Consider the following 27,927-nt stretch of genomic DNA (forward strand, 5'->3'; position numbering starts at 1 on the left):
ATCTTTAAAAATAATTAATGTTGACTGCCAAATAATATTATTATTATAAGGCACCCTACTAGAATGTCTTTAAAGATATATTTTAGCATTTTTTCATTCAGCATCAAGCTAAGTCTGCAGTTCCCCATTTTTCCTCTCATTCCTTTAATTAACAAAATTAGATTTGCTATATTCCAAATTGAGAGAAAAATTCTAAAATGTAGATCAATTGGGGAAATGGGCAAAGGAATGGCATATGGAATTTAACACAGTTAAGTGTGTAGAGGTGTATTTTGGGAAGTTAAAGCAGGGCACGACTTGCACAGTACTAATTCAACATCAGTGTCCTGATAAAGAGTCTCGGCCCAAAACGTCTACTGTTCATTTCCCTCCATAGATGCTGCCTGATTTGTGGTGTTCATTTTAAGTGTGTTACGCTGGAAATTTCGTGTCATGTTGATTTCTCCAATATTAGTTTTTTTTAAATATATAATGCTACTGAAAGGGTCCATGGATCCCAGGTTAGGAACCCCTGGTCTACAAGGAACTCCCAATCACTTTTGCGTTTTATTTCCCTTTTTATTATGTACTTCTTGGTCCTTCTTTGCTGAAATATGAGCTTCCTAATAAAAGTTTTCCTGCATTCATGAAATCAATGCAGCTGGCTTAACTGGTTAAAGTGGATCATGAAAGAGCAATCCCAATTCCCAAAACTCTATTATTCTTGCAACTTCCCAACTAAATTAACCAGTCCAAGAGGAGCTGATCTCCTTAGGAATCCTTCCCGCAGCCTTGAGCTGTCACCATCATTCATCAAAGAAGTGGAATCCCTAAGCCAGTCATCTCAATCTTTTATTTAGAAGGCCTGACATATACCATATAAATTACAATGAACAATGATCAATAGTCAAAGGTCTCAGTGCATTACGCGGGGAGATTCAATCCACTGCAAGTGCGTATTTCATAGTTTAGTTAACAAATCTCTCAAATTGAATTATCTTTTTAAAATACTTTGAAGTCCAGGACCGGCTGCTAACTTGAAAGAAAAATCAGAAAGTAAAATTGTGTCAGTTTCTAAGGCATCTTATTGCCCTTGTTCACCCTAACTTACACCGTAAGTGGAATTATACTGTACGCGAATTGGCTTTTTAATTTACAAAACGTCACCAGGGTGACATTTCACAAGGGTTGTAAAGCACTTTTGTACATGTTGAAATTGTGAAAAACCTTATATATCACAGACAAATGAACTCTATGCAAAACCTTTAGCTGGTGATACAGAGTAGAGAGAGGTGAGGGGAATTATACAGGCACAACGGATGTCATTTTTTTAACCACTTCCCCACTTCCCACAAAATGTACATCAAATTCAGAAACATATCTGTCCAATGTAATGTAGAAATGATCCTAAACAACGGAAGATGTTTGTTGTCATAACAAGCAATTTTTAAAAATCTGGTCTGCAGCAGGTAGGATCTAATTTGTCTGCCATAATTCCATTCGGTTGATGCATTAATAAGAAATCGTCTGATAATTAAACAATACTAGTTGGGTGTTAATTATGGGTTAGGACTGGAAATACCCCGGATCTCTTAAGCAGTTCAGCAGGATCTTTTCCCTTTGCTTGGAAGTCTAGACAGTTTTAGGCTTAACATCTTAAGGCAGATTCAAAATGAAGAGTGGCAAAGCAGTCAGGAAGTTCTAAAACTGCTGATGTCATAGTAATTTGTGATGGGGCACCATTTACAGGGGTGGGGGACACAGGCTGAACAAGAGAACAGAGGCAACAGTGAAACTCCAGGCACGCAATATTGCAAACAGTGAAACTCCAGGCACGCAATATTGCAAACAGAGAAACTCCAGGCATGCAATATTGCAAACAGTGAAACTCCAGGCACGCAATATTGCAAACAGTGAAACTCCAGGCACGCAATATTGCAAACAGTGAAACTCCAGGCACGCAATATTGCAAACAGTGAAACTCCAGGCACGCAATATTGCCAACAGTGAAACTCCAGGCACGCAATATTGCAAACAACACCAGCCAACAGAGAAATGATATTAAAGCATGGAAAAGAGGGAAAAGAGAAATGGCAGTACTTTAAAATCTGAAATCTCATGTGTGTGAGACCTCTCGAAAGCAGCAATTCCCCTGATAGCGATCAATATATTCAACCACAGAGGCTGCTGAATGGCAGGACAGTGCAGGAAGTTGCCAGATCAGAGGCATCAAATAGTTTCAGCCAACTTTGCTATATATCAGATTTTACAGTTTACATTTTAAAAACTACACTGTTCAACAAACCCATCCCACTAGTATAGATGATACTTAAAAGTTGATACCAGGTAAGTCAACACCAATGCCACTTCATATCCCAATACATGTGTTTAGTTATCGCCACTATGATTAATTTCAAGATTGGACTAAGTAATAAAATCTTTGAGTGTACAAGTTCTGGAGACATATAAACTCTATGAACGAAAGTTACTCCAAGAGTAGATGTAACTCGTATTGTCACTATTTCACAAACGCTGCCTTTTTGCACAACTCCAACAACCAAACTTATCGCTTCCTTTCTATTCTCACTGAGTTTATTTTACAGAGACTCTAAATAGACGTCTAAATGTTACCTCATGGCTAATCACTTTTTGCAGAAAAGCAAGGAAGTAGAGAAGTGCTATTTGATGCATTTGAGGGTAATTCCACTCAGTTTGGAAATATGATTGAATTATTTTAACTCCTGTACGTCCTCCCCACTGTCCATTTAACATATCACTCTTTGGTAGTCAGTAGATCGCAGTGTCCACTAGAGACATCTGAATACATAGCCTAGGCTGATATATCCAGCACTGACTGCACTGGCAGAAATGCCATTTTTTTGCAGAGCAGACAGTAAACTGAAGCCTTATCTGGCTTCATGGATGTAACTCAAAGCACCTTGCTGCATCACTCAAAGAAAAGCAGGGGAACACTCCAAAAGATCTGACCAATTCAAAATCACTAAAACAGATGATCTGATTACGACTGGTGAGCCCGATGATAATAGGAGGGGAAGGTGGGAGCTTACAGTGTCTGTTACAACAATGGAAGGCCTTGAAGATAATGGAGACAGAAGAGACTGCAAATGCTAGCATCTGGAGAAAAAACAAACTGCTGGAGGAACTCAGCAGGTCAGGCAGCATCTGTGGAGAGCCTCAACATCCATCGTCAACTGTCCATCTCCCTCCACAAATACCGGCTGATGACTACAGAACCAAGAGTCACAGTTGCCGGATGAGGGGAGGCCAACTAGGACTGAAGTGAGGAGAAATTTCTTCGTGCAGATGCTGGTAAACCTTGGTAATTCTCTACCGAAGAAGGCCGCGAAGGCTCAAGTCATTTGGTTGTCAGATTAACAGATATTTGGATATTAAGAGATATGGGGATAGTGCAGGAAAATGGTTTGTAAAGCAGGTGTGACAATCGCCATACTCTTATTCCTATTCTGCTTGCATGCATGACGGCAACTGCTCTACAAGAAACTGCAGAGAGCTGGGGGCACCGCTCAGCACATCACAGAAACCAGCCCCCCCTCTATCTGTCTTAACTTCTCACTGCCTCAAGTCAAGCAGCCAGCGTAATCAAAGACCCCACCCACACAGGGCATTCCCTCTTCTCCCCTCTCCCATTCGGCAGAAGCCTGAAAGTACGTACCACCAGGAACATGGACAGCTTCGATCTTGCCACCTTGACCTCACAATCTACCTAGTTGCGATTCTGCACTTTCCTACTTACCTGCTCTGCATTCTCCCAGTCGCTTTTACACTCAATTCTGCATTGTTATTGTTTTACCTTACTCAAGCCCAAAGCGCTAAGTAATGATTTGATCAGAACGCTAGACAAGCTTTCACTGTATCCGTACATGTGACAATAATAAACCAATATCTTTTTTAATGTTCTTATGACAGTTGTTTTGGGATCTTGCTGTGTGCGCATTGGCACAGCTTTTCCTACAATTACACTTTTGCATATACTTAAAGTTTCAAGTACAGTACAATCGAATGTGTCAGGGACAGGAAAGGTGTTGTGTAAATGTGCAATTCAATTTTATCCCAACAATGGCACAGAGTCTACACTCTTAAGTAAACTGCTTCAAACTAAAGGTATATGCTGGTGCAAGCACAGATAAAAAAAATCCTCTAGTTTGCTACACTCTTACAGATTCCTGCAATCACTGCTTCAAAAAACAAAAACGTTTGCAGGATTACAATAAAACCATAATTAGATTGAATTAAAAGTGAACAGTTAAAAGCCTATTTCAGCCTTAGTTCCCAACACTTCCCAGTGTGCAAAATATTTATGTAAAACTCTACCTAACCGTGAATTTTCAGAAGCTATCTGATTGAGCACAGCACCTTCTTTATTAATTCCTTTATCTTAATGAGTGGGTCAAAATGCTAGTCACTCAGCCTTACTCCATTAATATATTGGACATTCAATATTGTCCCTCCCCAAGCACTATCCATCCATTGCCACTTGCTTCCATTGACTGGTTACACCACATAAGCACTCCCCCTTCCAGGTCACTGGTCACCCAGCACTGCCCACGCGTAGCCACTGCGGTCAGCAACCATTCCCCTCCTCCCCTTCGCCTGCCATCTCAGCCTCAAAAGGCTCTTGTCTGAGCAGTACCCGCTCCCAGGAGAGTTTTGCGTAATATTTAGAAATCAGTTAACCAGGATGAGATTGTTCCACACTTTCTGATAACTTAATCCCTGGAGACACTACTGACACCAAAGCAATCATTGCTGAACCTTCCGTTAATTTTCATCCCACCAAAAGTGAGTAAAAGATTACCATTTCTATTCAGTATTCAGACTGCATCCATTTCCTCCCAGATGCTGTACACATTCAATGTTTGTCGTAGTTTTGTTTTGTTGTCCTCTTTTGCCCAAGATACTGTAGATGAAGAGTAGCAGTGGTAAAACACAATAGCCCAAGTTCTTGTTATACATCTGGGGCTGGAGCCTTGTGCCATTATAAAGCTCAGTCTTTAACAATATTTAATTACAAGATTATAAAAACAGTTTTACAGATACATTTGTGCTATTCTTTTCTGTCATTAGAAGTAGTAAAAGCATTAATCTATAATTTCACCCCAGTGAAGATGTGGCATGCACTCCCTTGGATTCAGATCTACTTGTTGCTTTCTTTCAAGAATGTCCAGATGAATTTGTTGACCACATCGGGTTGGTCTTGTTGGACCCAGTGGCTGGCCCCTGGCATGAACTTCAGTTGGAACACATTATGTACGTACTGTTCCATGTAGGCAGTCAGGCCAACTTCTAGGGCAAGATCCTTGTCTCCCCAAATTACCAGGGTGGGTGCCATCACATTGTGGGACTTTGATGGGTAGCTGTTGCAAAAGAAGCAAATACATCCGGTCAGCAATGACCAACTTTGCTCGATTGGTAAGAATGCAATTCTTCCATGCGTATAATCACATCTAAGTGAAATCACCAACCAGGAACTGTGACCATTCATTCTGTAAATCTAGACACAACTTAATCCTTTCCCAAGCTAAACAATTCAAAGTTCAAAGTAAAGTTATTATTAAAGTACATATATGTCACCATCTACAACTCTAAGATTATTATTTTATTGTGGGCACACTCAACAGGTCCATAGAATAATAACCATTGCAGAATCAATGAAAACCACATCAACTTGGGCATTCAACCAGTGTGCAGAAGACAACAAACTGTGCAAATCCAAAAATAAAGAAATAATAATAATAAATAATAAACAATAAATATCAAGAACTTGAGATGAAGAGTACTTGAAACTGAGTCCATAGGTTGTGGGAACATTTCAATGATGGGGCAAGTGAAGTTATTCCCTTTGGATCAAGCGGTTGAAAGTTGAGGGTTATAACTGTTCCTGAACTTGGGGCTGCAAGTCCTGAAGCTCCAGCACCTTCTTCCTGCTGGCAGCAGTGACAAGAGAGCATGTCCTGGGCCGTGGAGGGTTCCCGACAACGGACGCTGCTTTTCTGCGACAGTATTTCGTGTAGATGTGCTCAACAATGGGGAGGCCTTTACCCATGATGGACTGGGCGGTATCCATTACCTTTTGCAGGATTTTCCGTTCAAGGGTATTGCTGTTTCTATACCAGGCTGTGATGCAGCCAGTTAATATGCTGTCCACTACACATCAATAGCAGTTTGTCAAAGTTTTAGATTTGGCATGACATCTTTGCACACTCCAAGGAAGTAGAGACGCTTCTGTGATTTCTTCGTAATTCCACGAACATGCTGGGCCCAGGACAGGTCCTCCCGAACACTCACAGTGAGGAATTTAAAGTTACTGACTCTCTCCACCTCTAATGAGGACAGTTCACGGACCTCTGGCTTCCGTCTCCTGAAGTCCCTAGTCTTGCTGACATTTAGTGAGAGGTCGTTGTGACACCACTCAGCCAGGTTTTCAATCTCCCTCCAATATGCTGGTTCATCACCACCTTTGATTTTGCCTATGACAGTGGTGTCATCAGCAAACTTGAGTATGGCATTGGAGCTGTGCTTGGCCACACAGTCGAAAGTGTGAAGTGAGTAAAGCAGGGGGTTAAACACACAGCCCTGCGGTGCAACAGTGCTGATGGAGACTGTGGAGGAGGAGTTGTTGCCCATCTGAACTGACTGGGGCGTACAAGTGAGGAAACCGAGGGTCAAGCTGCACAAGGGTATTGAGGCCAGTGACTTGGAGCTTATTGATTAGATTTGAGGGGATGATGATATTGAATGCTGAGCGGTAGTCGATAAAGAGCATCCTGATGTATGCATCTTTACTGTCTAGATGTTCCAGGGTTGAGGGAAGAGCCAGTGAGGTGACATCCGCTGTGGACCTGTTGCTCCAGTAGGCAAACTAGAGCGAATCCAAATCATTTCTCAGGAAGGAGTTGATATGTTTAATCACTAACCTCTCAAAGCACTTCACCACAGTGGATGAAAGTGCTACTGGACAATAGTCATCGAAGCAGGTTACCACGTTCTCCTTAGGCGCCGGTATAATTGAAGCAGATGTGTACCTTAGACTGCCGAAGTGAGAGGTTAAAGATCTCAGTGAACCCCCCTGCTAGTTCATCAGCACAGGTCAGGTACCCCATCTGGGCCAGGTGCTTTTCGTGGGTTCACCTTCCTGAAGGTTGTTTGCACTTCATCCTAACTCAGACCTTTTTTATGCTTTTATTCTATATAGACAACTGGCTGAAAATTTGAGCACCTACTGTTTTGAAAATCAACTAGTTGGGCAAAGAGCAAAGACAAGGAAAGAATTAACTCAGACAAGTCTTCCAGGGAATCTGAGAGAATGAGGCCCAACTGTGAAACAAATGAACTGGGTAAATAGAAAACCTAGTGTCTAGACTGACTGCAGGAACTGAAGCAGTTTATAAAAAATCAATTCTCCAATTTCAAAGTGTAATGCCTTCTACCTGCGAGTGAAGTGTAACAAAGGTTGGAGGTGTTGTGAATAGTGTGGAGGGCTGTCAGAAGTTACAGCGGGACATCGATAGGATGCAAAACTGGGCTGAGAAGTGGCAGATGGAGTTCAACCCAGGTAAGTGTGAAGTGGTTCATTTTGGTAGCTCAAATTTGAAGACAGAATATAGTATTAATGGTAAGACTCTTGGCAGTGTGAAGGATCAGAAGGATCTTGGGTTCTGAGTCTACAGGACACTCAAAGCTGCTGAACAGGTTGACTCTGTGGTTAAGAAGGCATATGGTGCATTTGCCTTCATCAACCGTGGGATTGAGTTTAAGAGCTGAGAGGTAATGTTACAGCTATTTAAAACCTGGTCAGACCCCACTTAGAGTACTGTGCTCAGTTCTGGTCACCTCACTACAGGAAGGATGTGGAAACTATAGAAAGGGTGCAGAGGAGATTTACAAGGATGTTGCCTGGATTGGGGAGCATGCCTTATGAGAATAAATTGAGTGAACTCGGCCTTTTCTCCTTGGAGTGGCAGAAGATGAGAGGTGACCTGATAGAGGTGTATAAGATGATGAGAGGCATTGATCGTGTGGATAGTCAGAGGCTTTTTCCCAGGGCTGAAATGGCTAACACAAGAGGGCACAGTTTTAAGGTGTTTGGAAGTAGCTACAAGGGAGATGTCAGGGGTAAGTTTGTTATGCAGAGAACGGTGAGTGCGTGGAATGGGCTGCTGGCAACAGTGGTGGAGGCAGATACGATAGGGTCCTTTAAGAGAATCCTGGCTAGGTGAATGGAGCTTAGAAAAATAAAGGGCTATGGGTAACCCTAGGCAATTTCTAAAGTAAGGACATGTTTGGCACAGCATTGTGGGCCGAAGGGCCTGTATCATGCTGTAGGTTTTCTATATTTCTATTTCCGGATTGTGCCCAAGTCAGGTATTTCTCTCCAAGCTGTTATCAAGTTTCAAAATATCACAAACTCAAGCTCTGTCATGTTATCAAGAGTCCTCTAGGTCCTAGGAACAGAAGACAATCTAAAGCCGAGGCTGTGTACATGCTTGCTAGAGAAAAACAATTAGGTGCTTCCCATCAGCTATGCCACAAAGCTATATACAAATGGCGGACATTCATCTTAAGCAAGTTACTATCCTTTACGCATTGTTCTTGTGAGTTAAACATTGATTACAATTTGTAATTAAGTCACTTCAACAGAAACAGAGACTAACTATTAAGCATTTAGAACATGAGTGAGAGACACAGGGAGGAACGTGAAGGCAGGAGAATAAAATAGATGATCAGCCATGATAGTGTTAAATGGTGGAGCAAGCACAAAATGTCAAATGCCCGCCTGCAGCTCTTATTTTCCATGATTCTAACCATCCCCACTTCTCCATTTATCTTCCCTTCTTCCGTACCCCTGGTCCACTAACTTTGAAATGCCTTATGTGAATCTTCAACCAAGAAAACACAACAGTTCCCTACCAAATTCTATCTGATAACACACCAGTGAAACTCTGAGATATCTTACAGTGTTGCAGTTGCTATATCAATGCTGTTGTTGCTTGTTTTTACTTGTTGTGGGGCAACATTAGTATCTGAAGTATGGCAAAAATGTTACTCTGGAATACGGAAAAGTGATTAAAATTTATTCAGGACAGAGGACCAAAACTTACCAAATGGATGTCCATTGTGGAATGTAATTTTCTCCTCAGATCTATCTTGGTGCCGCTGTCATTCATAAGCAATAGTTTGTATGTCAAGGGTTTGGTGGTCCTGCTATGATTTCAGTTACATACCAGTTATCTCAGTAGTTTTTGGTATTGCCTTCCTTCACTGTATGGGTTTCTCTGGGTGATTGAATTTCCTCCCATGTCCAAAAAAGATGTGCTGGTTGATAAGTTAAAAGGCCGCTCTAAGTTAATCCTAGTATAGGTGGTGAGTGTTCATATAAGGGAATAAAGGTAGTTCTGCTACATCACGTATCTTGCATGTTAGGTGAAGGAACTTAACTTTAGGGGTCATGATTGATTACTTTCTCTGCTGTTCCTGTGAGATTCTTAGTTTGAGTCCTCCATATAAAAGACATACTTTTGAAAAGCAGCATCAAACGACAAACAATACATGTTTTGATTCTACTGTAAAATTAACTTGAGTGTGTGTGGCTGGTGACTAGCACCACTACGTCCCAGCATTTTCATTCTCCTAACCCTCACCCTCCACCTCTGGCAGATGTTGGTGGTAACCTCAAATCACCTCCATAGCTGATCACGTCACCTCCAAAGTACTAAGGCAGCTTCACTTCTCCACGTTGGCGAAAGGAGTTGACAGTAAGACCTTTGTGCACACAGAGTGCTCTGCCCCAGTTCTCTTGCACATGCCTTAGGCTTTAAGTACACTGGAACTGTCCTGCAGGAATTCCCATGCACAAAGCATACACTAGCCCACTGCACTGTATGTCATTGGTTTAGTTTGCCTCTGAGGCAAAGAACTACAGCCCAGAGATCAATACTGGCAACTTCTGTTGTATGTGTTCAAAACTCACCGGAAACCTCTTGTGACGTAAACTAAGTTGAGCAAGTTGAGACTGTTAAAAGATGTAATGTTCTGTTTAAGATGTCTAATGCTATGCTGTAGGTATTTCATTTCAGCTGTTCTCTGTAAAAGCAGTGTGTCCTGCTGGTAGAATGTTCTGGTTTCGGATAGAGATAAGAGCTCCGCTGTTCCGCTTAGGAATGTGGTGTCAGCCGATCAGGATGGTGGAATCGGGAGAAAGTTCTAGAGAGAGATTTTGGTGGCAGTGCTGTTGGCGGGAGCTGTGGGGAGGACAGGAGGGAAGGTGGCTGAGGATGCTGTGAAAGTGCTTTGTACGGATGAATGGCTGCAAGGAGGAAGGTCCGGTACTTCCAAGGGAGAGCCCATTTGTTCCAGATGGATTTCGAGCAAAGTTCAGAATGTGGTGCGTGCTTTCACGCAGACTGCAGGTCCAGTTCATGAACTAAGACAGCTGCAAGATGAGCTCCAACTTTATGTGCACATTGGACTGGTTTAACTGTAATGGGCCTTTTTTCCTCTCTTTCCACTAACTGTTCAATAAAGCTGAAATCTGTAAATATATTTTTATAATTTTATGCGGTGTACAATCTGTTATTTCTTGCCGACTGATAACTGTGTATGGGCAATATTTACATAGCATTCATTCAAATCAGGGTTCCTTTAATCGGAACATCCCAACTTTGTTTAGTTGAACATCAAATTATACTGACCTTAGACGTATATTGTTTATAAAGGGTGAGTCACCGCTGAGTCCTGCGGCGATTAGCAGAGCCGGCTAATGAGCCAAGTTTGCAGACGAGCCCAGTGAGGGGGGCCACAAAGTGAAAGAAAGAGAGAAAGAGAAAGAGAGAGAGAAAGAGAGAGAGAAAGAGAGAGAGAAAGAGAGAGAGAAAGAGAGAGAGAAAGAGAGAGAGAGAGAGAGAGCAAAAAGAGGTCGAGACTGAGGTGAAAGAGTGAAAAGGAAATGAACGATGGAAAAAAATGAGAGAAAAAGTAGTTGAGCAAAGAAACATGGAGGAAGTGACCTTATTGTCTACTTGGGTAACAAAAAAGATTATTGTCTTATATTCAATATATAATCAATGAAAATGAACAACAATTCAAACAGCAAGGATATGAACCACAGCAGAACTAAATCAAACTGAGGCACGTAGGAAGGGGGAAAGGAATTAAAAATCTAATTATCAACGAATGCCCTACCTGAAAATATTCCTGTAGTAGTTGCAGGGGCCCACCAGTGCTCCAGGCTGAGAAAAACTGTAAACATAGGCCTCCAACTCTTCCTCAGTCAATCTACTATTTTTGTTTTGGATTCCAAATTTTTTACTCATATAAACATTCTTCAGGCTCTAAAAAAATTGATGTATTGGTAAGCGTTAAGCAATTTTGAGCAACTGGAGAACAAAAGTACATAATATATGAAATTATCAAAACATAGCCGACAAAAGAAATTTAAAAACCTGTCACTGAGACACACAGTAAATGAATCACAAAGAAGAGAAAATCTGCAAATGCTGGAAATCCAAGCAACACACACAAAACGCTGGCCACTCAGCAGGCCAGGCAGCGTCTGTGGAAGAGTGCAGTCGACATTTCAGGCCAAGACCCAGCGTTCTGTGCGCGTTGCAAGTGGTAAAGCAGGTTGACTTGCTTTCCTACCTTGTGCTAAGTTAGCAGGACTCAGCGGAGGTAGCAAGGGGAAAGAGTTTTAAATGGACTCATTGACCTTGGTCTGAGGGACCACACAAGCAGATGGGCCAAATTTGATCTCTGATTGGAGTCTATTGACACTTGCTTGAAAATGATTGCATGTGGAAGAGAAAACATTCTACAACAGCGGTCCCCAACCACTGGGCCGCAAAGCATGTGCTACCGGGCCGTGAGGAAATAATATGAGTCAGCTGCACCTTTCCTCATTCCCTGTCACACACTGTTGAACTTGAACACAGGGTTGCCAACTGTCCCGTATTAGCCGGGACATCCCGTATATTGGGCTAAATTGGTTTGTCCCATACGGGACCACCCTTGTCCCGTATTTCCCCCGCTAAGGTAGAGCGTTCCTATGAAACCTTTCATGCTGAAATGGAGTAAAGCAAAGAAGCAATTACCATTAATTCATATGGTAAAACTTTTTGAGCGTTCCCAGACCCAAAAAAATAACCTAACAAATCATACCAAATAACACATAAAACCTAAAATAACACTACCATATAGTAAAAGCAGGAATGATATGATAAATACACAGCCTATATAAAGTAGAAATAATGTATGTACAGTATAGTCGGGAAGATGAAGGCAAAACCGATTCATGGGGGAAAAGAGTCGGTACGTACACGCATGCGCACACAGGTGCCCGCACAAGGCTTCATGGTCATGGTAGTCTTTCCTGGAGGAACGTGTCCAGGGATTTGACTGCTAATTTTGACCCTTATTTGGGAGTGAGAAAGTTGGCAACCCTAACTGTAAAAGACATGTTGAGGTGAGTTTAACCCCACTTGAACACCACCCCCTCCCCCCCCACCCCCGGTCGGCCGGTCTACAAGAATATTGTCAATAGTAAACCGGTCCGCGGTGCAAGAAAGGTTGGGGACCCCTGTTCTACAGCACAGCTAGTTACACAGTATCTGTACTCATTCTTCGCAACAGCTTTTCAACTGGGGTTCTGCCTCCTCCCAACAGCTCTCTGCATAACCCTACAGTTTCCCCCCCCCCCCACAGCAACTCAGATTTCCTTTTCCTGAATATTATCATTGGATAATACCGCAAGCCTTTCTTGCAGTTTCACATTTACTGGTCTTTAGCAGGCTCTGTCATTCACAGGACTGCTGAGTCTGATATTAGGAAAGATTTGATAGAACATGTCAAAGAGTAAACAGTAAGTAAATGCTGACAAAGAAGGAGAATTGTGTACCTTAAAATCATCCATTTGCATGAACAATTCTGGAAGCTTTGGTATTTGGAAGAAGAACACATAGCTGGATTTCAGAAGCTGGGAAGGGTGTTTCCAGAGGTAGCCTGAATCAAAGAATGTCAACTTATATTACCTGCTACTCAAAAACAAAACAGAATTTCACAATACATATTTCTGTTTGATGTTAACTGTGTTGGCTTAGCTAAAACCAATCTGAAAAGACAATGGTTGGGGAATCAAAACCTAGAGGTTATAGCTTTAAGGTAAGGGGGAGATTTAATAGGAATCTAGCAGCTTACCTTTTCACCCAGAGAGAGGTAAGCAAATGGGAATAAACTGCTGGAGGAAATGGTTGAGGCAGCTACATTACCAACATTTAAAAGACACTTGGGATAGGTACATGGGCAGGAAAGGTTTTAGAGGGATGTGGGCCACATGCAGGCTATGGTGGGAATCTTGGTCCTCGCGGCTGTAGGGCTTGTTTCCACACAATATGACTCTATGACATAAACTTGCACTCCATTTTAAAACCGCCCGGAAATATCTCAAAGTGCTTAGATTCTGTATTGTCAATTCAGAACGCTGTCGCACATCTAGCACTGATGAATGCTAGCTAAAGTAGGCCATTTCCTACTTCCAAGTCCTACTGAGGTCCTGAAGCAGATGTAAAGTAGCATCCACTTAAAGACTGACCCAGCGAAAGAGCCAAACTGCCTTCTGTTCCTTGCTCTATAGTTGGCCTTCCTTTGAAGATTCTACCACCAGTGGGTATAACAGAAGGCAATAACGTAAAGAGAGGTGAGAAAAAACAAACCAGGAATCTAATGTTATTCTGAAATATCCAGCTACTGAGGCTATCGCATTTGATGTGGTTTGGAGGGTTTCGACTGCAGCTCTAGTATAAAACATGATGCGTCAAATTGTCTTCTCCCCGTGCCATAAATTTCTGTGATCCTATAAACTGTCACTAAGAGTTTAAAATAAGAATTGGCATTAGAGAGCTTTCCATCAGGACTTCAAAAAAGGTTGACTCTCAAAGGCATATACATGAAGTGTAGTCATTATGTAGCACATGTGACAGCGACTGAGCACAGAGAACGATCCTATGGAGAGCAGCATGATAACGACCGGGCAGCTGATGGCAGGGAGATAGATATTAGCCTTGACATTAGAAAAACAGCTCCTTTTCAGAACAGTGCCACAGAATATTCTACATCCACCCAAGTAAGCCGAGGGCAGTCATGCTTTTATGACACTTAGGATACTTCAGGAGCCTGAAAACACACACTCAACATTTTAGGAACAGTTTCTTCCCTTCCACCATCAGATTTCTGAACGGACAATAAACCAATCTCTGAACACTACTCTCTACTGTTTGCTCTCTTCTTGCACTATTTAATTAATTTTTTATATAAGTTTCTATGCATTGCATTGTACTGCTGCCGCAAAACAACAACAGATTTCACGGCAAATGTCAGGGAATTATAGACCGGTTAGCCTGACGTCAGTGGTGGGAAAGATGCTGGAGTCAATTATAAAAGATGAAATTACAACACATTTGGATAGCAGTAACAGGATCGGTCCGAGTCAGCATGGATTTAAGAAGGGGAAATCGTGCTTGACTAATCTTCTGTAATTTTTTGAGGATGTAACTATGGAAGTGGACAAGGGACAGCCAGTGGATGTCGTGTACCTGGACTTTCAGAAAGCCTTTGATAAAGTCCCACATAGGAGATTAGTGGACAAAATTAGAGCACATGGTATTGGGGGCAGAGCACTGACATGGATTGAAAATACTGATAGTGGATGATCAGCCATGATCACAGTGAATGGCGGTGCTGGCTCGAAGGGCCGAATGGCCTACTCCTGCACCTATTGTCTATTGTCTATTAAACCTGATCTTGTCCTGATTCTGGCTGTCCAGCAATACTGGCTTAAATTAGCAGCCGAGACACAATGCTCAAAGTTTCTGAGGTGAGCCTTGAACCCACATCTGTCCTGAGCTAGATTGCTACCCCCTGCACTACAGCTATTAAGGAATCAATTGTAAATGTAACTATCTTGCAGGTATGAATTGTCATCACCAACACTGCAAGGCAAAAGAAAAATGTTTATTGAAATCATGAATGTGAAATACCAGTTTGTAGCAAAAGTTAGCAGAAAATCACCTAATATCCAAACACAGTTCAACAATTTCTTGTATTATCTTGGGAGCATTTTGAAGAAGAACAATCTGGCTGTGTATTTTACTGTCCCTTCTTGTTCCACCCCATTGCTGGACCAGCTATTTAAGGTACGGACTGAGAAGGTAATTCAGTCCGTATTAATTTACCTTCTCAATCCATTCCTTAGATAGCTGTTGGTCCTCCCATCTCTCCTGGAAACAAACAGTTGTTTTTGACTCACGATGGAATGATGTTGGGTGTGGTGCATTCAGGATGATCAATTTCTCCACCATCTCTGGGTTGTTAATAGCAAAACTCCAAGCTAAGATACCTCCCCAGCCATGTCCAATGAAAGTGCAGCTATTATGTCCTGAAAGCACAACAAAATAGCATAATCAGTTAGACCATGTTGAGATGTCAATCCATTATAGATATTGCTCATTGTGAATATATCCAACATCAGGGTCAAAAGCCTGCACTTGATAATATAAAACCCAGACAATCTCACATAGGGATCAAGAAACAGGAGATCCAACAAAGTTCTTTACATATCCTGTTCCTGGACTGGTGAGATATTTCCATGTGTTACGTAACTGGGTTGCCAAACCAGCAGGAATGGACCACTTAGTTGGAGTCTGGTTTAACAGAAGCTGATGAAGTTTTATTAAAGAAATAAGTAACACAGTACTCTAATTGTAAGGATATAAATGCAACAGGTTAGCAATGATAAAACACACATGTAAACAGAACTAGGGCAATAGGAATCAATCAAGCTCTATCGCAGTCTAGGGGTAAAATGATCAGTCTCAAGTGACGTAGAGTTCAGTTCAGCTTAGGTCAGTTCGCAGTAATCGCTGTTGTGCCGTTGGAGAGAAAGAGAGAGAATGCAAATTTCGATTCAAACAGACCTTTGATGTTCTTTGCGGTTAGCTTTCGGGTGAACCCTTTTAATGTCTTCTGTGGTCACCGACTGTGACCCCTCTGTTCCGGATACGACCGTACTTCCATGGTGAACCCGGCACCCAGGCAAGGGCGGACACACACACCAGGTTCCCGCCGATCGTACCTTTTCACCCTGTGCGTCTATGGTCCGTTCCCACGACCGGACCTCCAAACCCCCACCAACTTGTGGGGGCACACCGCTCTTCCAGGGTCGCGTTATCTCGTGATCTCATGGTGTGTGTCGTGCTTTAGCGAACCTGTTCTTTTTATCCCCCTGCTGGGGTATCGCCTGTCCATCAAACTTCAAACCGTTCAGGTTCAAAGCAATCAGTCTGTCAATATCTGAAATGTGTTTCTTTCTCGTTAATCTCTCTCTCCTCTCTTATTAGCATTTTGAATGTTTCTCCATTGTCTCCCTTATCTCTCTCATCAGCATCAATCTTCTGATAACTTAGTTTTTCGTCACACACGGAACCAGTAGAACTCAGAAACGGCCATATTCCAAGCAGCTTCCAAACATCTTTACCTCTGTGCACACAGATGAAGATGCTATAATTCTCTTCCCATTGGGCTTTCCTCGGGGCTCTTGGCAGCTCTCTGAGATGCAATAGAATGGTGCTAACATCAGCAGATCTGTAAAAAACAGGATTAACCTGCTCAGTTCCTCAAGCCTGTCCTGTCATTTAATATAATCATGGCTGGTCTACCCTGGGGTTTACCTTCTTCATTGTTCCAGTTCCCCATAAACCTCCATTTCCTGGTCTTTGAAAGATTTATCCACTTCATCATTAAATGGCTCACAATCATATAGTCTCCTCAACTCTCTGGGCAGACAATTCTATAAATTTACCACCCTTCTACGCACCTATGGTAGGGAATAGCAAATTCATAGCAGGATATTGTTCTGTAGCACAGCAGAGAGAGATGGGGGGGCGGGAATTGGATGAGCATGCAGAGTGAGATAAAGGGGACCCCTACAGGTTGGTACTGAGCAGTGAAAATCTGTAACAGGCTCAACTGGTCCGAGGCACAAACTGTTGATAAAGTGAATGAAAGTGAGCATGCCAAGGTTTCATCGAACTCCAGGATGGAAACTTGCCTTTGTACGTGTACAGGGTGCTACAGAAGCACAGCGTGTTAGCGTGACACTACTGCAGCTCGGGGTGTTGGAGTTGGCAGTTCAGTTCCGACACCGTCTGTAAGAAGTTTGTACGTCTTTTCCATGAGCATGTGGGTCTCCTCCAGGTGCCTCCCTTTCCTCCCACTGTCCAAAGACACAGTGGTTAGTTAGTTGGTCATTGTAAATTGTCCCCTGATTAGTCTAGGTTTTAATAGGCATGTAGCTGGGCGGTGCATTGGAATGGAAGGAACTATTCTAGATTGTACCTGTGATTAAGTGAGTAAATGAGAGGTGGGGGGGGGGGAATAGGTAAGAAATAGTATAACAGTAATGAAAACTTTGGATTAGGGAGCATTTGTTCTAGGATGAGTGACTTGTAATAAAGAGGAAGTTTATTCTGAAGGTAATGATGCAGCTCTATAAAACTCTGGTTAGGCCACACTTGGAGTACTGTGTCCAGTTCTGGTCGCCTCACTATAGGAAGGATGTGGAAGCTTTGGAAAGGGTACAGAGGAGATTTACTAGGATGCTGCCTGGTTTAGAGAGTATGGATTATGATCAGAGATTAAGGGAGCTAGGGCTTTACTCTTTGGAGAGGAGGAGGATGAGAGGAGACATGATAGAGGTGTACAAGCTATTAAGAGGAATAGATAGAGTGGATAGCCAGCGCCTCTTACCCAGGACACCACTGCTCAATACAAGAGGACATGGCTTCAAGGTAAGGGCTGGGAAGTTCAAGGGGGATATTAGAGGAAGGTTTCTTAACTCAGAGAGTGGTCGGTGCGTGGAATGCACTGCCTGAGTCAGTGGTGGAGGCAGATACACTAGTGAAGTTTGAAAGACTACTAGACAGGTATATGGAGGAATTTAAGGTGGGGGGTTTCTATGGGAGGCAAGGTTTCAGGGTCGGCACAACATTGTGGGCCGAAGGGCCTGTAATGTGCTGTATTATTCTATGTTCTATGTTAACCCCAGGCTCTGTGCAAATTTTTTCTGTCTATAGCAGCTCAGTTCTAAATGACCACCCCTTAACCTTGTAACAATGTAACCATGTTCGAGATTCTCCCACTAATGGAAACATTACAAAAACTGGCCATTTATGTCCCATCATGATCTTATATGACCATATGTTTCAGTAAGATCACCCCTCGTTCTTCAAAGCTCCAAAGAATATAGATCTAATTTTTTCAGTTGTTCGTGAGAGACAACTGGCTGATCCCAGGAATTAGCCTAAGGGATTTCTAGCAGTGAACGTAACAGGTATGACAGGCACTGTTCACCATTAACAATAATATGTTGAGTTCCAGTGAAACGTCTTTCATTCGTTGACTGGAAAAATCAATTCTGCCTTTGTCTCTGCACAATTCATAAACACAACAGTTTCTGCAGATGCTGGAAATCCAATGAATCACACACAAAATCCTGAAGGAACTCAGCAGATTAGGCAGTGTCTATGGAGAGGAATAAATAGCCAGTGTTCCACTCCAAGACCCTTCATCAGGACTGGAAAGGAAGGGGGAAGAAGTCAGAAACGTTGTCTGACTTGAGTATTTCCAGCACCACCTTCTTTTTATTATTCCCAGTACCTGCAGTTTTCTTTTGCTCGTCAGGGAATGCAAATGTGCGTTGGATCACATGGCTGCAAGGTGCAATTAATAAGCAAACTCAGCTTTAGGTCGTGGTTGCTCACGAAACTGCAGATTGCAAGTTTTAGGCTCCACGTCAGCAGCGAGCATTTTTAATACATCTGAGATTTACTAAACCTAATTCTCCATGTTGATCCCGGGATGAATAAACTCTGAAAAGAAATTGCCGCCTTCAAAGCATTTTTTCTGTAAGAAAAAAGGTTTGCATGTAACACAGTTCCACACAAACGCTAGTTTGATTCAGGAGTCCTGAACAATCCCCGTGTAGAGTGCAAACAGGCAAAATAGCAATTTCTTGGCAGCAACAGTAGGTACCTAGAGCTTCAATAATGCCTCTGATATCAGCCAGCAAACACTCCACTTTGTAGTCACTTCGATCAGTGGGAGCATCAGAATCCCCATAACCACGCAAGTCCACAGCCACCACTTGGTATTCACTTTTAAACTCCCGCAGCTGGTAACGCCATGAATACCTGTGGCATAAAGAGTGCAATGAGACAGGAACCCATCAGCAACACGTCAGAGCCTGCCACGTAAAACAACATACTGAAGAATCTACAAACACTCTCATTCCCACAAAGGGCATGTTATTTCTCTTTATACAAGAGATTCTACAGAGTTAAACACACACGGAATGCTGGAGGAACTCGGCATTTGACTTCTCCTTCCATTCAAGTCCTGATGAAGAGCCTCAGCCTAAACCATCAACTGTTTATTCCTCTCTATAGATGCTGTCTGACCTGCTGAGTTCCACCAGCATTTGACTCCATTCCAATAAAAAGAAAAAAAGATTCAAAGGCATAATGTCACTCTGTACCTCATGTTACCCCAAACTGCTTTAAGCAATAAAAACGTCTTCAAAACTTCGGTAATGTGAAGCCAACTTTATGCACAGCAAGCTCCCACTGATAGCAATACCAAAACAACTATATAATTAGCTTCACCTTGTTGATTGTTAATGTTTAGGTGATTCTTGCTTTTCTTCAAATAAGAGATTTATACAGTTATATTAATATAGTAATGCACCTCAGTGTGGGAAGACTCTGATAATCAAATTTGATATTAAAATTATAAGGAAATATTAAGAAAGAAGCTTACGAGAGAATGAAAGAGAGATTTATTGTGAGGAGGGAGGATTCAACACTTGAGGTCTCTGGAGAGAAAGGGTAAACCACCAGTGGTGGAGTAATTATAATCAGGAATGACAGGCAAAAAGCCAAACTTGGAGGAGTACAGATATTTAAACGTTGTAAGACCAGAGGTGATTACGTAGGCACTATTAAAAAAATGACCAGTTGGCACCTCTTGCCTGCTCCGCCATTCATCAGGGTTATAGTTGTATTATATCATCCCTTGGCCACACAATCAAGAAACATAAAGACACTGCAATCTGGAGCAACAAGGAGCTGTAGAAACTCAGTGGGTCATGCAGCCTCTATAGGAAGAGAGAAATCATCTCTGTCTGTTGAAACCCTGCATCAGGACCCAGTCCCACATTGTGTGTTGCGAAGGGAGCGGTATTCATCAGGATGAGTCTTATATCACCATATCAAATGACACAAACATTTGCTTTGTGAAGCTCATTCTTAGTTTTAACCAGCAGGCCAGGGGCCCAACAATATCAACTAATGCACAGCCATCTTCAAGTATTCAACCAACAGAAACAGCATCCTTAATTGAGGAAAGATATACTAGCTTTGGAGTCTGTGTGGAGGAGGTTTGCGAGGCTGATTCCAGAGATAAGGGGTTAACCTATTGAGTCGCCTGGGACAATACTTGTTGAATTCAGAAGAATGAGAAGGGATCTTATGGAAAGGGGAATATGGACTCGTACGGCCAGATTTGGGAACAGCTTCTTTCCAACTGTGATAAGACTGCTGAACGGATCCTGACCCGGATCTGGGCCGTGCCCTCCAAATATCCTGACCTGCATCTTGGTTTTTTTTGTACTACCATACTTTCCATTTTTCTATTTTCTATTTATGATTTATAATTTAAATTTTTAATATTTACTATCGATTTGTAATCCAGGGAGCGGGAAGCGCAGAATCAAATATCGCTGTGATGATTGTACGTTCTAGTATCAATTGTTTGGCGACAATAAAGTATAAAGTATAGACTTAGTACGGAGATGAGGAGAAATTGTTTTTCCGAGAGAGTAGTGAACCTGTGGAATAGTCTACCCAGGAAAGCAGATGAAGATACCTCATTAAATATATCTTAGACATCGTTAGACTGATTTTTGCATAGCAGGAGAATTAAGGGTTATGATCTTATTGAATAGTAGAGCAGACTCGATGGGTCAGATGGCTTACTCCTGTCCCTTTCTCTTATGAATACCACTCTGATAAGCAGTCGTCCAACCCCTGACTGGATGACTCACGACTAAAGCTCAGCTCATGCAAACATACAACCCCCTTCACGGAAGACAAAACTAAAATATAAAAATAAGAGCCTGGATTTCATTACAAATTAATTCATGAGGAACTCTCCACTGACAAAAGAAACTGCTAAGTAGAAGTCAAGGGATAGTATTTACCAGATCTCTGGAAAGCCATGTAGCAGCAATATCAATTGCTTGTTCCTCTCCCCAGCTACAACATAGTGAAACCGCAGCCCTGAATCCTGAAGGAAAAAAAGAACATTGAGAACTTAGCCACTCTCAGACAACGGTCGTTGGAGCACAGAAGAATTAGAGATAACCTCATAGATGTTCATAAAATCATGAGGGTTAAGGCAAATTGGATGGTCATAGTCTTTCTTCACTGAGTTAGAGAGTTCAAAACTTGAGCGCATAGATACAAGATAAGAGGGGAGATATTTCAAAGAGACCTGAGAGGCAACTTTGTTACATGGACAGTAGTGAGTCCCTGGAATGAGCTGCCAGAGGAAGTGGACAAGGCAGGCACAATTAAAGAGGCATTTATATAATAACATGGTGGAGATGGGCTTTGAGGGTTATGGGGAAATGCAGGTAACTGGTACTACAGGATGCTGCGGACAGCACTGGGCTAAAGGCCTGTTTTTATCCTATGACTCTATGCATCTATAACACGATCGTCCCTTTTTAACACCACTGCCATACATTCCAAACAGAATTACTACCATCTTCAATCATTTAAATTATGGTAATCTATGCATTTACTGTGTCCTAGCATGCATTCTTTAAATTTGAACAAAGATCCCATATGCCCTGCTAGGTGGATGTAAAAAATGCCATTTTCCACAGATCTCATGCTAATCTCCAAAGTTCAAATACCTTGAATAAGGTTTCTGAACCAGAAGCTTGGTTCAAAATCACTTTGCATAATTGGTTCTGCTGATAGCGAACGATGGAGAAGGTAGTCAGTGAGTAAACAGTCTGCCAGAGGAATACAGTGGCTTGAGCAGCATTTGTGGGAGGTGGTGAAGGATTATCAATGTTTTGAGTTAAAACTCTACAACAGAATAAGTCTTGATTCACACAGTCAAGGCCTCTACAGAGAATAGCAGAAATTTGGAAATCTCTTCCGTGTGCAGCAATTAATGGCAGATCAATTTTTATAATTTATATCCCTTATCAATATTTTTTAAACTCAACAGTCTTCATAGGAACATAAGAAAAAGAACCAGAATAAAATTTGTTAACTTAGCAGCAGTTCAATGCAATACATAATCTAGCAGAGAAAAAAATACTAAAATAAAAATAATAATAATAAATAAACAAGAAAATCAATTACATATACCGAATAGATTTTTCTAAACCGTGCAAAACCAGAAATACTGCATATTAAAAAACAGTGAGGTAGAGTCCAAAGATTCAATGTCCATTTAGGAATCAGATGGCAGAGGGGAAGAAGCTGTTCCTAAATCGCTGAGTGTGTGCCTTCAGGCTTCTGTATCTCCTACCTGAAGGTAACAGTGAGAAAAGGGCATGCCCTGGTGCTGGAGGTTGTTAATAACAGACGCCACCTTTCTGAGACACCGCTCCCTAAAGCAGTCCTGGGTACTTTGTAGGCTGGTACCCAAGATGGAGCTGACTAGATTTACAACCCTCTGCAGCTTCTTTTGGTCCTGTGCAGTAGCCCTTCCATACCAGACAGTGATGCAGCCTATCAGAATGCTCTCGGTACAACTACAGAAGTTTTTGAGTGTATTTGTTGACAGGCCAAATCTCTTCAAACTCCTAATGAAGTATAGCCTTCTTTATAACTACATCGATATGTTGGGACCAGGTTAGATCCTCAGAGATCTTGACACCCAGGAACTTGAAGCTGCTCACTCTCTCCACTTCTGATCCCTCTATGAGGATTGGTATGTGTTCCTTCTTCTTACCCTTCCTGAAGTCCAAAATCAGCTCTTTCGTCTTACTGACATTGAGTGCCAGGTTGTTACTGTGGCACCACTCCACTAGTTGGCATATCTCACTCCTGTACACCCTCTCGTCACCACCTGAGATTCTACCAACAATGGTTGTATTGTCAGCAAATTTACAGATGGTATTTGAGCTATGCCTAGCCACACAGTCATGTGTATATAGAGAGTAGAGCAGTGGGCTAAGCACACACCCCAGAGGTGCACCAGTATTGATCGTCAGTGAGGAGGAGATGTTATCACCAATCCGCACAGATTGTGGTCTTCCGGTTAGGAAGTTGAGGGTCCAATTACAGAGGGAAGTACAGAGGCCCAGGTTCTGCAACTTCTCAATCAGGATTTTGGGAATGATGGTATTAAATATTGAGCTATAGTCGATGAACAGCATCCTGACATAGGTGCTTGTGTTGGCCAGGTGGTCTAAAGCCATGTGAAGAGCCATTGAGATTGCGTCTGCCGCTGACCTAATGTGGTGATAGGCAAATTGAAATGGGTCCAGGTCCTTGCTGAGGCAGAAGTTCAGTCTAATCATGTCCAACCTCTCAAAGCATTTCATCACTGTCGATGTGAGTGCTACCGGTAGAAACAAGCCTGGGGAATCTTTACCATACTTCCTTTACAAGCATATCTATTTTTTTTCTGCAAGAACAATGAAAATGTGTACACTATTTTGGTTGTAATCCTAGAAAAGTGTTTTATAATTGGAGAAAGCAATGTTTATGAGTGATCATTAAATGACAGAACAGGCTCAAGGAACTAAGTAACTCCCCTCTTACCTGTATTCCTATAGGTGTGAGTATAACATGCTGTAAGGTTTCGCTGTTAATGTAATGGTTTCTCTGTAGCAGCAATGTTTGGGTTATGACTAGAGATAACGAGGACATTGGAATGTGTACCATCCAATGAGAGGCATGTTGTTTCTTTCTTGTGGGACTGAGAGAAGGGATTCGCGGCCTTTCGCTCAACGGAAGATGGAGAGAGAAGTTGCCAGAACAGGGAAATCGTAGACTACAGGACGGAATGGAATTGGAATGGGGTTGCCAGTCGACGCCTGGGGAGATAATCGAGGGAGAACGAACCAAACGGGAAAACCATGAGTTCCAACGTTGCGAAATAGACTGTTTCATGAGAATGGACTTTTTTTTGTTTCTTTACTAACCCTATAGTCAAATTAAAAATTATAAAGCTCAATCATCTAATTGCATGTTGTGCACTGTTTGTTATTTCGAGGTACTGATTTGCAACAGGGGAACACATCACGCAGCATCCACCCAAACAAGATTTCTCAAGTTTGGCTGGCAGAGGCTGTCTTTCCCTAGAGAAAGCCACTAGCCGAACCTGGGGGTTACATAGGTAATGAATTAAACTTGAGCCCAAGGTGATTGGATTCCCGAATGACTAATATAGGGAAGTAGCAGTCCACTCGGCTTGGACATTGGCTCTCTGAGCCAGTAAATCCGTTCTGACCTTTAAGCGCTCATTAATACTATTCTACTCTTCCAACATTCCCAACATCTTTCCCCAGATTCTATAACTTCAGCCAAGATGGTGCCAGCAAACACCAACACCTCAGGTGACGTCTTCCAGATAGTCCACAAAACCGTTCCTTTCACTTCTTCTGTGTCTTCGTTGTTTATTTTAATTGTGGTTCAGGTAGTGTTAGAGCCTGTTTGAAGATCGATTGGGCAATCTGGTGCTTGGCTGTCTCTGAGAACATTCCAGAGGGCGAGCAGCTTAAAACGAGACGAGAACCTGTGACCAGCTCCATTTCTCGCTGATTAAAGCGCCGAGGAAGATTGAGACTTCGAGGCGAGTGCAGAAGGCCGCATGCCAGCCTCTTGCTCGCTGCTGCTACAGGAAGGAGCTTGCACGTGCTGTATCTCCCACTTGCTGCTCCCCTGCACCCGGGCGGTCTCTCCCTCCCTCCTTCCCTCCCTCAATACTGTCAGAGGGTGTTACTGAAGCTCCGGGCCTGTGATTTCATTCTCTTAGACCTTATTCACTTTTGTGCTTTATACTCTGTGTTTTCACCCATTCTTTTTTTGAGATTTTTTTGGATTTTTTTTGCACACCGGGGTTGCTGTTTGCATGAGGGAAGGTTGGGTTTAATGTTCTTGTTGCCATCTGCACGATTTTTTGCGTGCGGGCGAGCGGTTGATGTTTTTCTTTGAATGGCTTCTTTGTTCCGTGGCTGTTTGGAGGAGACGAATCTCAGAGTTGTATACTGCATACTTTGATGATAAATGCACCTTGAACCTTCACATCATCATCATGTGCCATACTTGGCGACCACTTTCTTCCACTCCGATCTGTCGACAGTCAAACCTCTTGCATCCCTGGCGGTGAGGCCGGTCCACTTCTTGATGTTGGCAATCCAGGTTGTCCTCTGTCTGCCTCAGGAGGGGGTTCCTTCTACTCTGCCTTCAAGCACAGTGCGTTCCAGTGTGTCATCAGCTCTTGAGATGTGTCCAGAATAGCGAGGTTTCCTTTGGATAACGGTTTCCAGAAGTATTGGTTTCGTGCCAATCTTTTCAAGGATGTAATTGTTGGATCTCCTTTCAAAGTATGATACCCTGAGGATCTGTCTGTATGTCCACAAATCAAGTGCTGTCAACTTCTTTTCTTCAGCTGCTTTGAGGGTCCATGTGTCACAGCCATATAGGATTACTGGCCAGACGAGACTCCTGAGGAGGCGTATCCTGGTGTCAGTGCTCACAGCTCTATCTTTCCAGATGTTCCAGAGTTTGGTAGTGCTTGTGCGTGCCATTGCTAGCCTTCGCCTTATTTCCTCGCTGCATTCGTTTGTGTCATTTAGTTCTGCACCGAGGTATATAAAGGAGGACACTTGTTCGATCTTGTCATTTCCGATGTAGATGTCAGCTTGAATTGCAGTTTTGCTTATCACCATAACTTTGGTCTTTTTGCCATTTATCAGCAATCCAAATTCAGCAGAGACTTTTGCAACATTATTGAGTGGTGCTTGCAGATCTTCGTCTGTTGTGGCTAGCAGGGCTGTGTCATCTGCGTATCTCAAGTTACTGGTGGTTCTTCCTCCTATTTTAATGCCAGTGTTGTCTGGAATTGCCAGCCTCATGATCATCTCAGTGTAGGTGTTAAAAAGATGTGGAGAAAGGATGCAGCCTTGGCGGACTCCTTTCCCATTGCAGAATGATTCAGTCTCGCCAGATGTGGTCCGAAGGCTGGAGGATTGCGTAGCATATAGTGTTTCTAGAACAGGGGTCCCCAACCTTTTTTCAACCGCGGACTGTTTTAATATTGACAATATTCTTGCAGACCGGCCGACCGGGGGGAAGCGGGGGAGGTGTTCAAGTAGCGTTAAACTCACCTCAACATGTCTTTTACAGTTAGGGTTGCCAACTTTCTCACTCCTAAATAAGAGACAAAGGTAGCAGTCAACTCCCGGAACACTTTACCCCAGAGAAGACTACCATGACCATGAAGCCTTGCACGGGCACCTGTGTGCGCATGTGCGTACGTGCCGATTTTTTACCTCACAAATCAGTTTTGCCTTCATCTTCCCGACTATACTGTACATACATTATTTCTACTTTATATAGTCTGTGTATTTATCATATCATTCCTGCTTTTACTATATGTCAGTGTTATTTATTTTCAGCTTTTTGTGTTATTTGGTATGATTTGTTAGGTTATTTTTTGGGTCTGGGAAAACTCAAAATTTTTTCCCATATAAATTAATAGTAATTGCTTCTTTGCTTCACGCCATTTCAGCATGAAAGGTTTCATAGGATCGCTCTACCTTAGCAGGGGAAATACAGGACAAACCAATTTAGCCCAATATACGGGATGTCCTGGCAAATATGGGACAGGTGGCAACCCTGTGTTCAAGTTCAACAGTGCGTGACAGGGAATGAAGAAAGGTGCAGCTGACTCAGATCGTTCCCTCGCGGCCCGGTAGCACATGCTCTGCGGCCCGGTGGTTGGGGACCGCTGTTCTAGAAGAGCCTCGAGGTGTGGTGCCACGCCCAGTTGAATCATTATCGTCCACAGTTTGGTGTATTAAATCCTCACACTAGAGACAATTTACAGTGGTTAATTAACCTCACAATCTTTGTGACGGGGAGGAAACTGGAGCGCCCAGGGTAACTTAAGAGTAAGATCAACCTTGGCGCGAAGGGCGTGTAAAAAACGGAGGGGCCGAACAGCCGGGGTGGCCCCCAGGGGCGACCGGAGGGCAGAGTTCAGTGCGCGTGCGCGAATACGGACTACAACTCCCATCGGGCAGTGGTGTATGTGAGGCAGGTAGACGGCGATTCGGCGATCGCCGCCCCCGTTCCCCACGTCGGTACGGTACCTTGAGCCGAACGAAGCAATGAGTCCCCAGCGACGCGTCGTTCAGGCAGGCGGGAGGGCTCTCCCGTACCCGCCACTCGAAGGCCCGCCTTCGCTTCCTGACGACCACCCAGGCCACCTTCAGCACGAACATGACGCTGGTGACGGTGATCATCGTGTAGACGGCGAGCCAGTAAACGGCGGCACTGGCGGCCAGCGCTATCCGGCTGGGGAGCACCAGCAACCGCGCCGACAGCGTCGCCATATCGCGCCCTGTCCGCCTTCCGCTCCTATTGGCCCGTCCCGCGGAGCGCTGGAAGGCTCATTGGCCGCCTCGGCCGTCGCTCAGCGCTGGGCTGACGTCATAGCGGGCCAGGTGCTGTTCAGGTGAGTGCACGGTGCAGTAAGGGAGCGGCGCTTTGTAGAGATGGTTAGCACCGTCCTCCCGCATTTAGTCTGGGCAAGTGCGATGAAGAGTGG

General features: G+C 43.1%; 1 protein-coding gene across 1 annotated transcript; it reads right to left on the bottom strand.

The window, feature by feature from the left end:
* Positions 1-201: 201 nt before the first annotated feature.
* Positions 202-27,754, bottom strand: LOC140191231 (epoxide hydrolase 4-like). Its single transcript, XM_072248427.1, has 7 exons — positions 27,470-27,754; positions 21,323-21,408; positions 19,099-19,256; positions 15,317-15,445; positions 12,911-13,014; positions 11,200-11,348; positions 202-5,375 (listed from the first exon to the last, which is right to left on the bottom strand). Exons 1-7 carry the CDS (start codon positions 27,710-27,712, stop codon positions 5,156-5,158), a joined length of 1,089 nt encoding a protein of 362 aa, XP_072104528.1. The 5' UTR covers positions 27,713-27,754; the 3' UTR covers positions 202-5,155.
* Between the last annotated feature and the right edge of the window lie 173 nt (positions 27,755-27,927).

Source organism: Mobula birostris, chromosome 32 (assembly GCF_030028105.1).
Source record: "Mobula birostris isolate sMobBir1 chromosome 32, sMobBir1.hap1, whole genome shotgun sequence".
NCBI classification, from domain to species: domain Eukaryota; kingdom Metazoa; phylum Chordata; class Chondrichthyes; order Myliobatiformes; family Myliobatidae; genus Mobula; species Mobula birostris.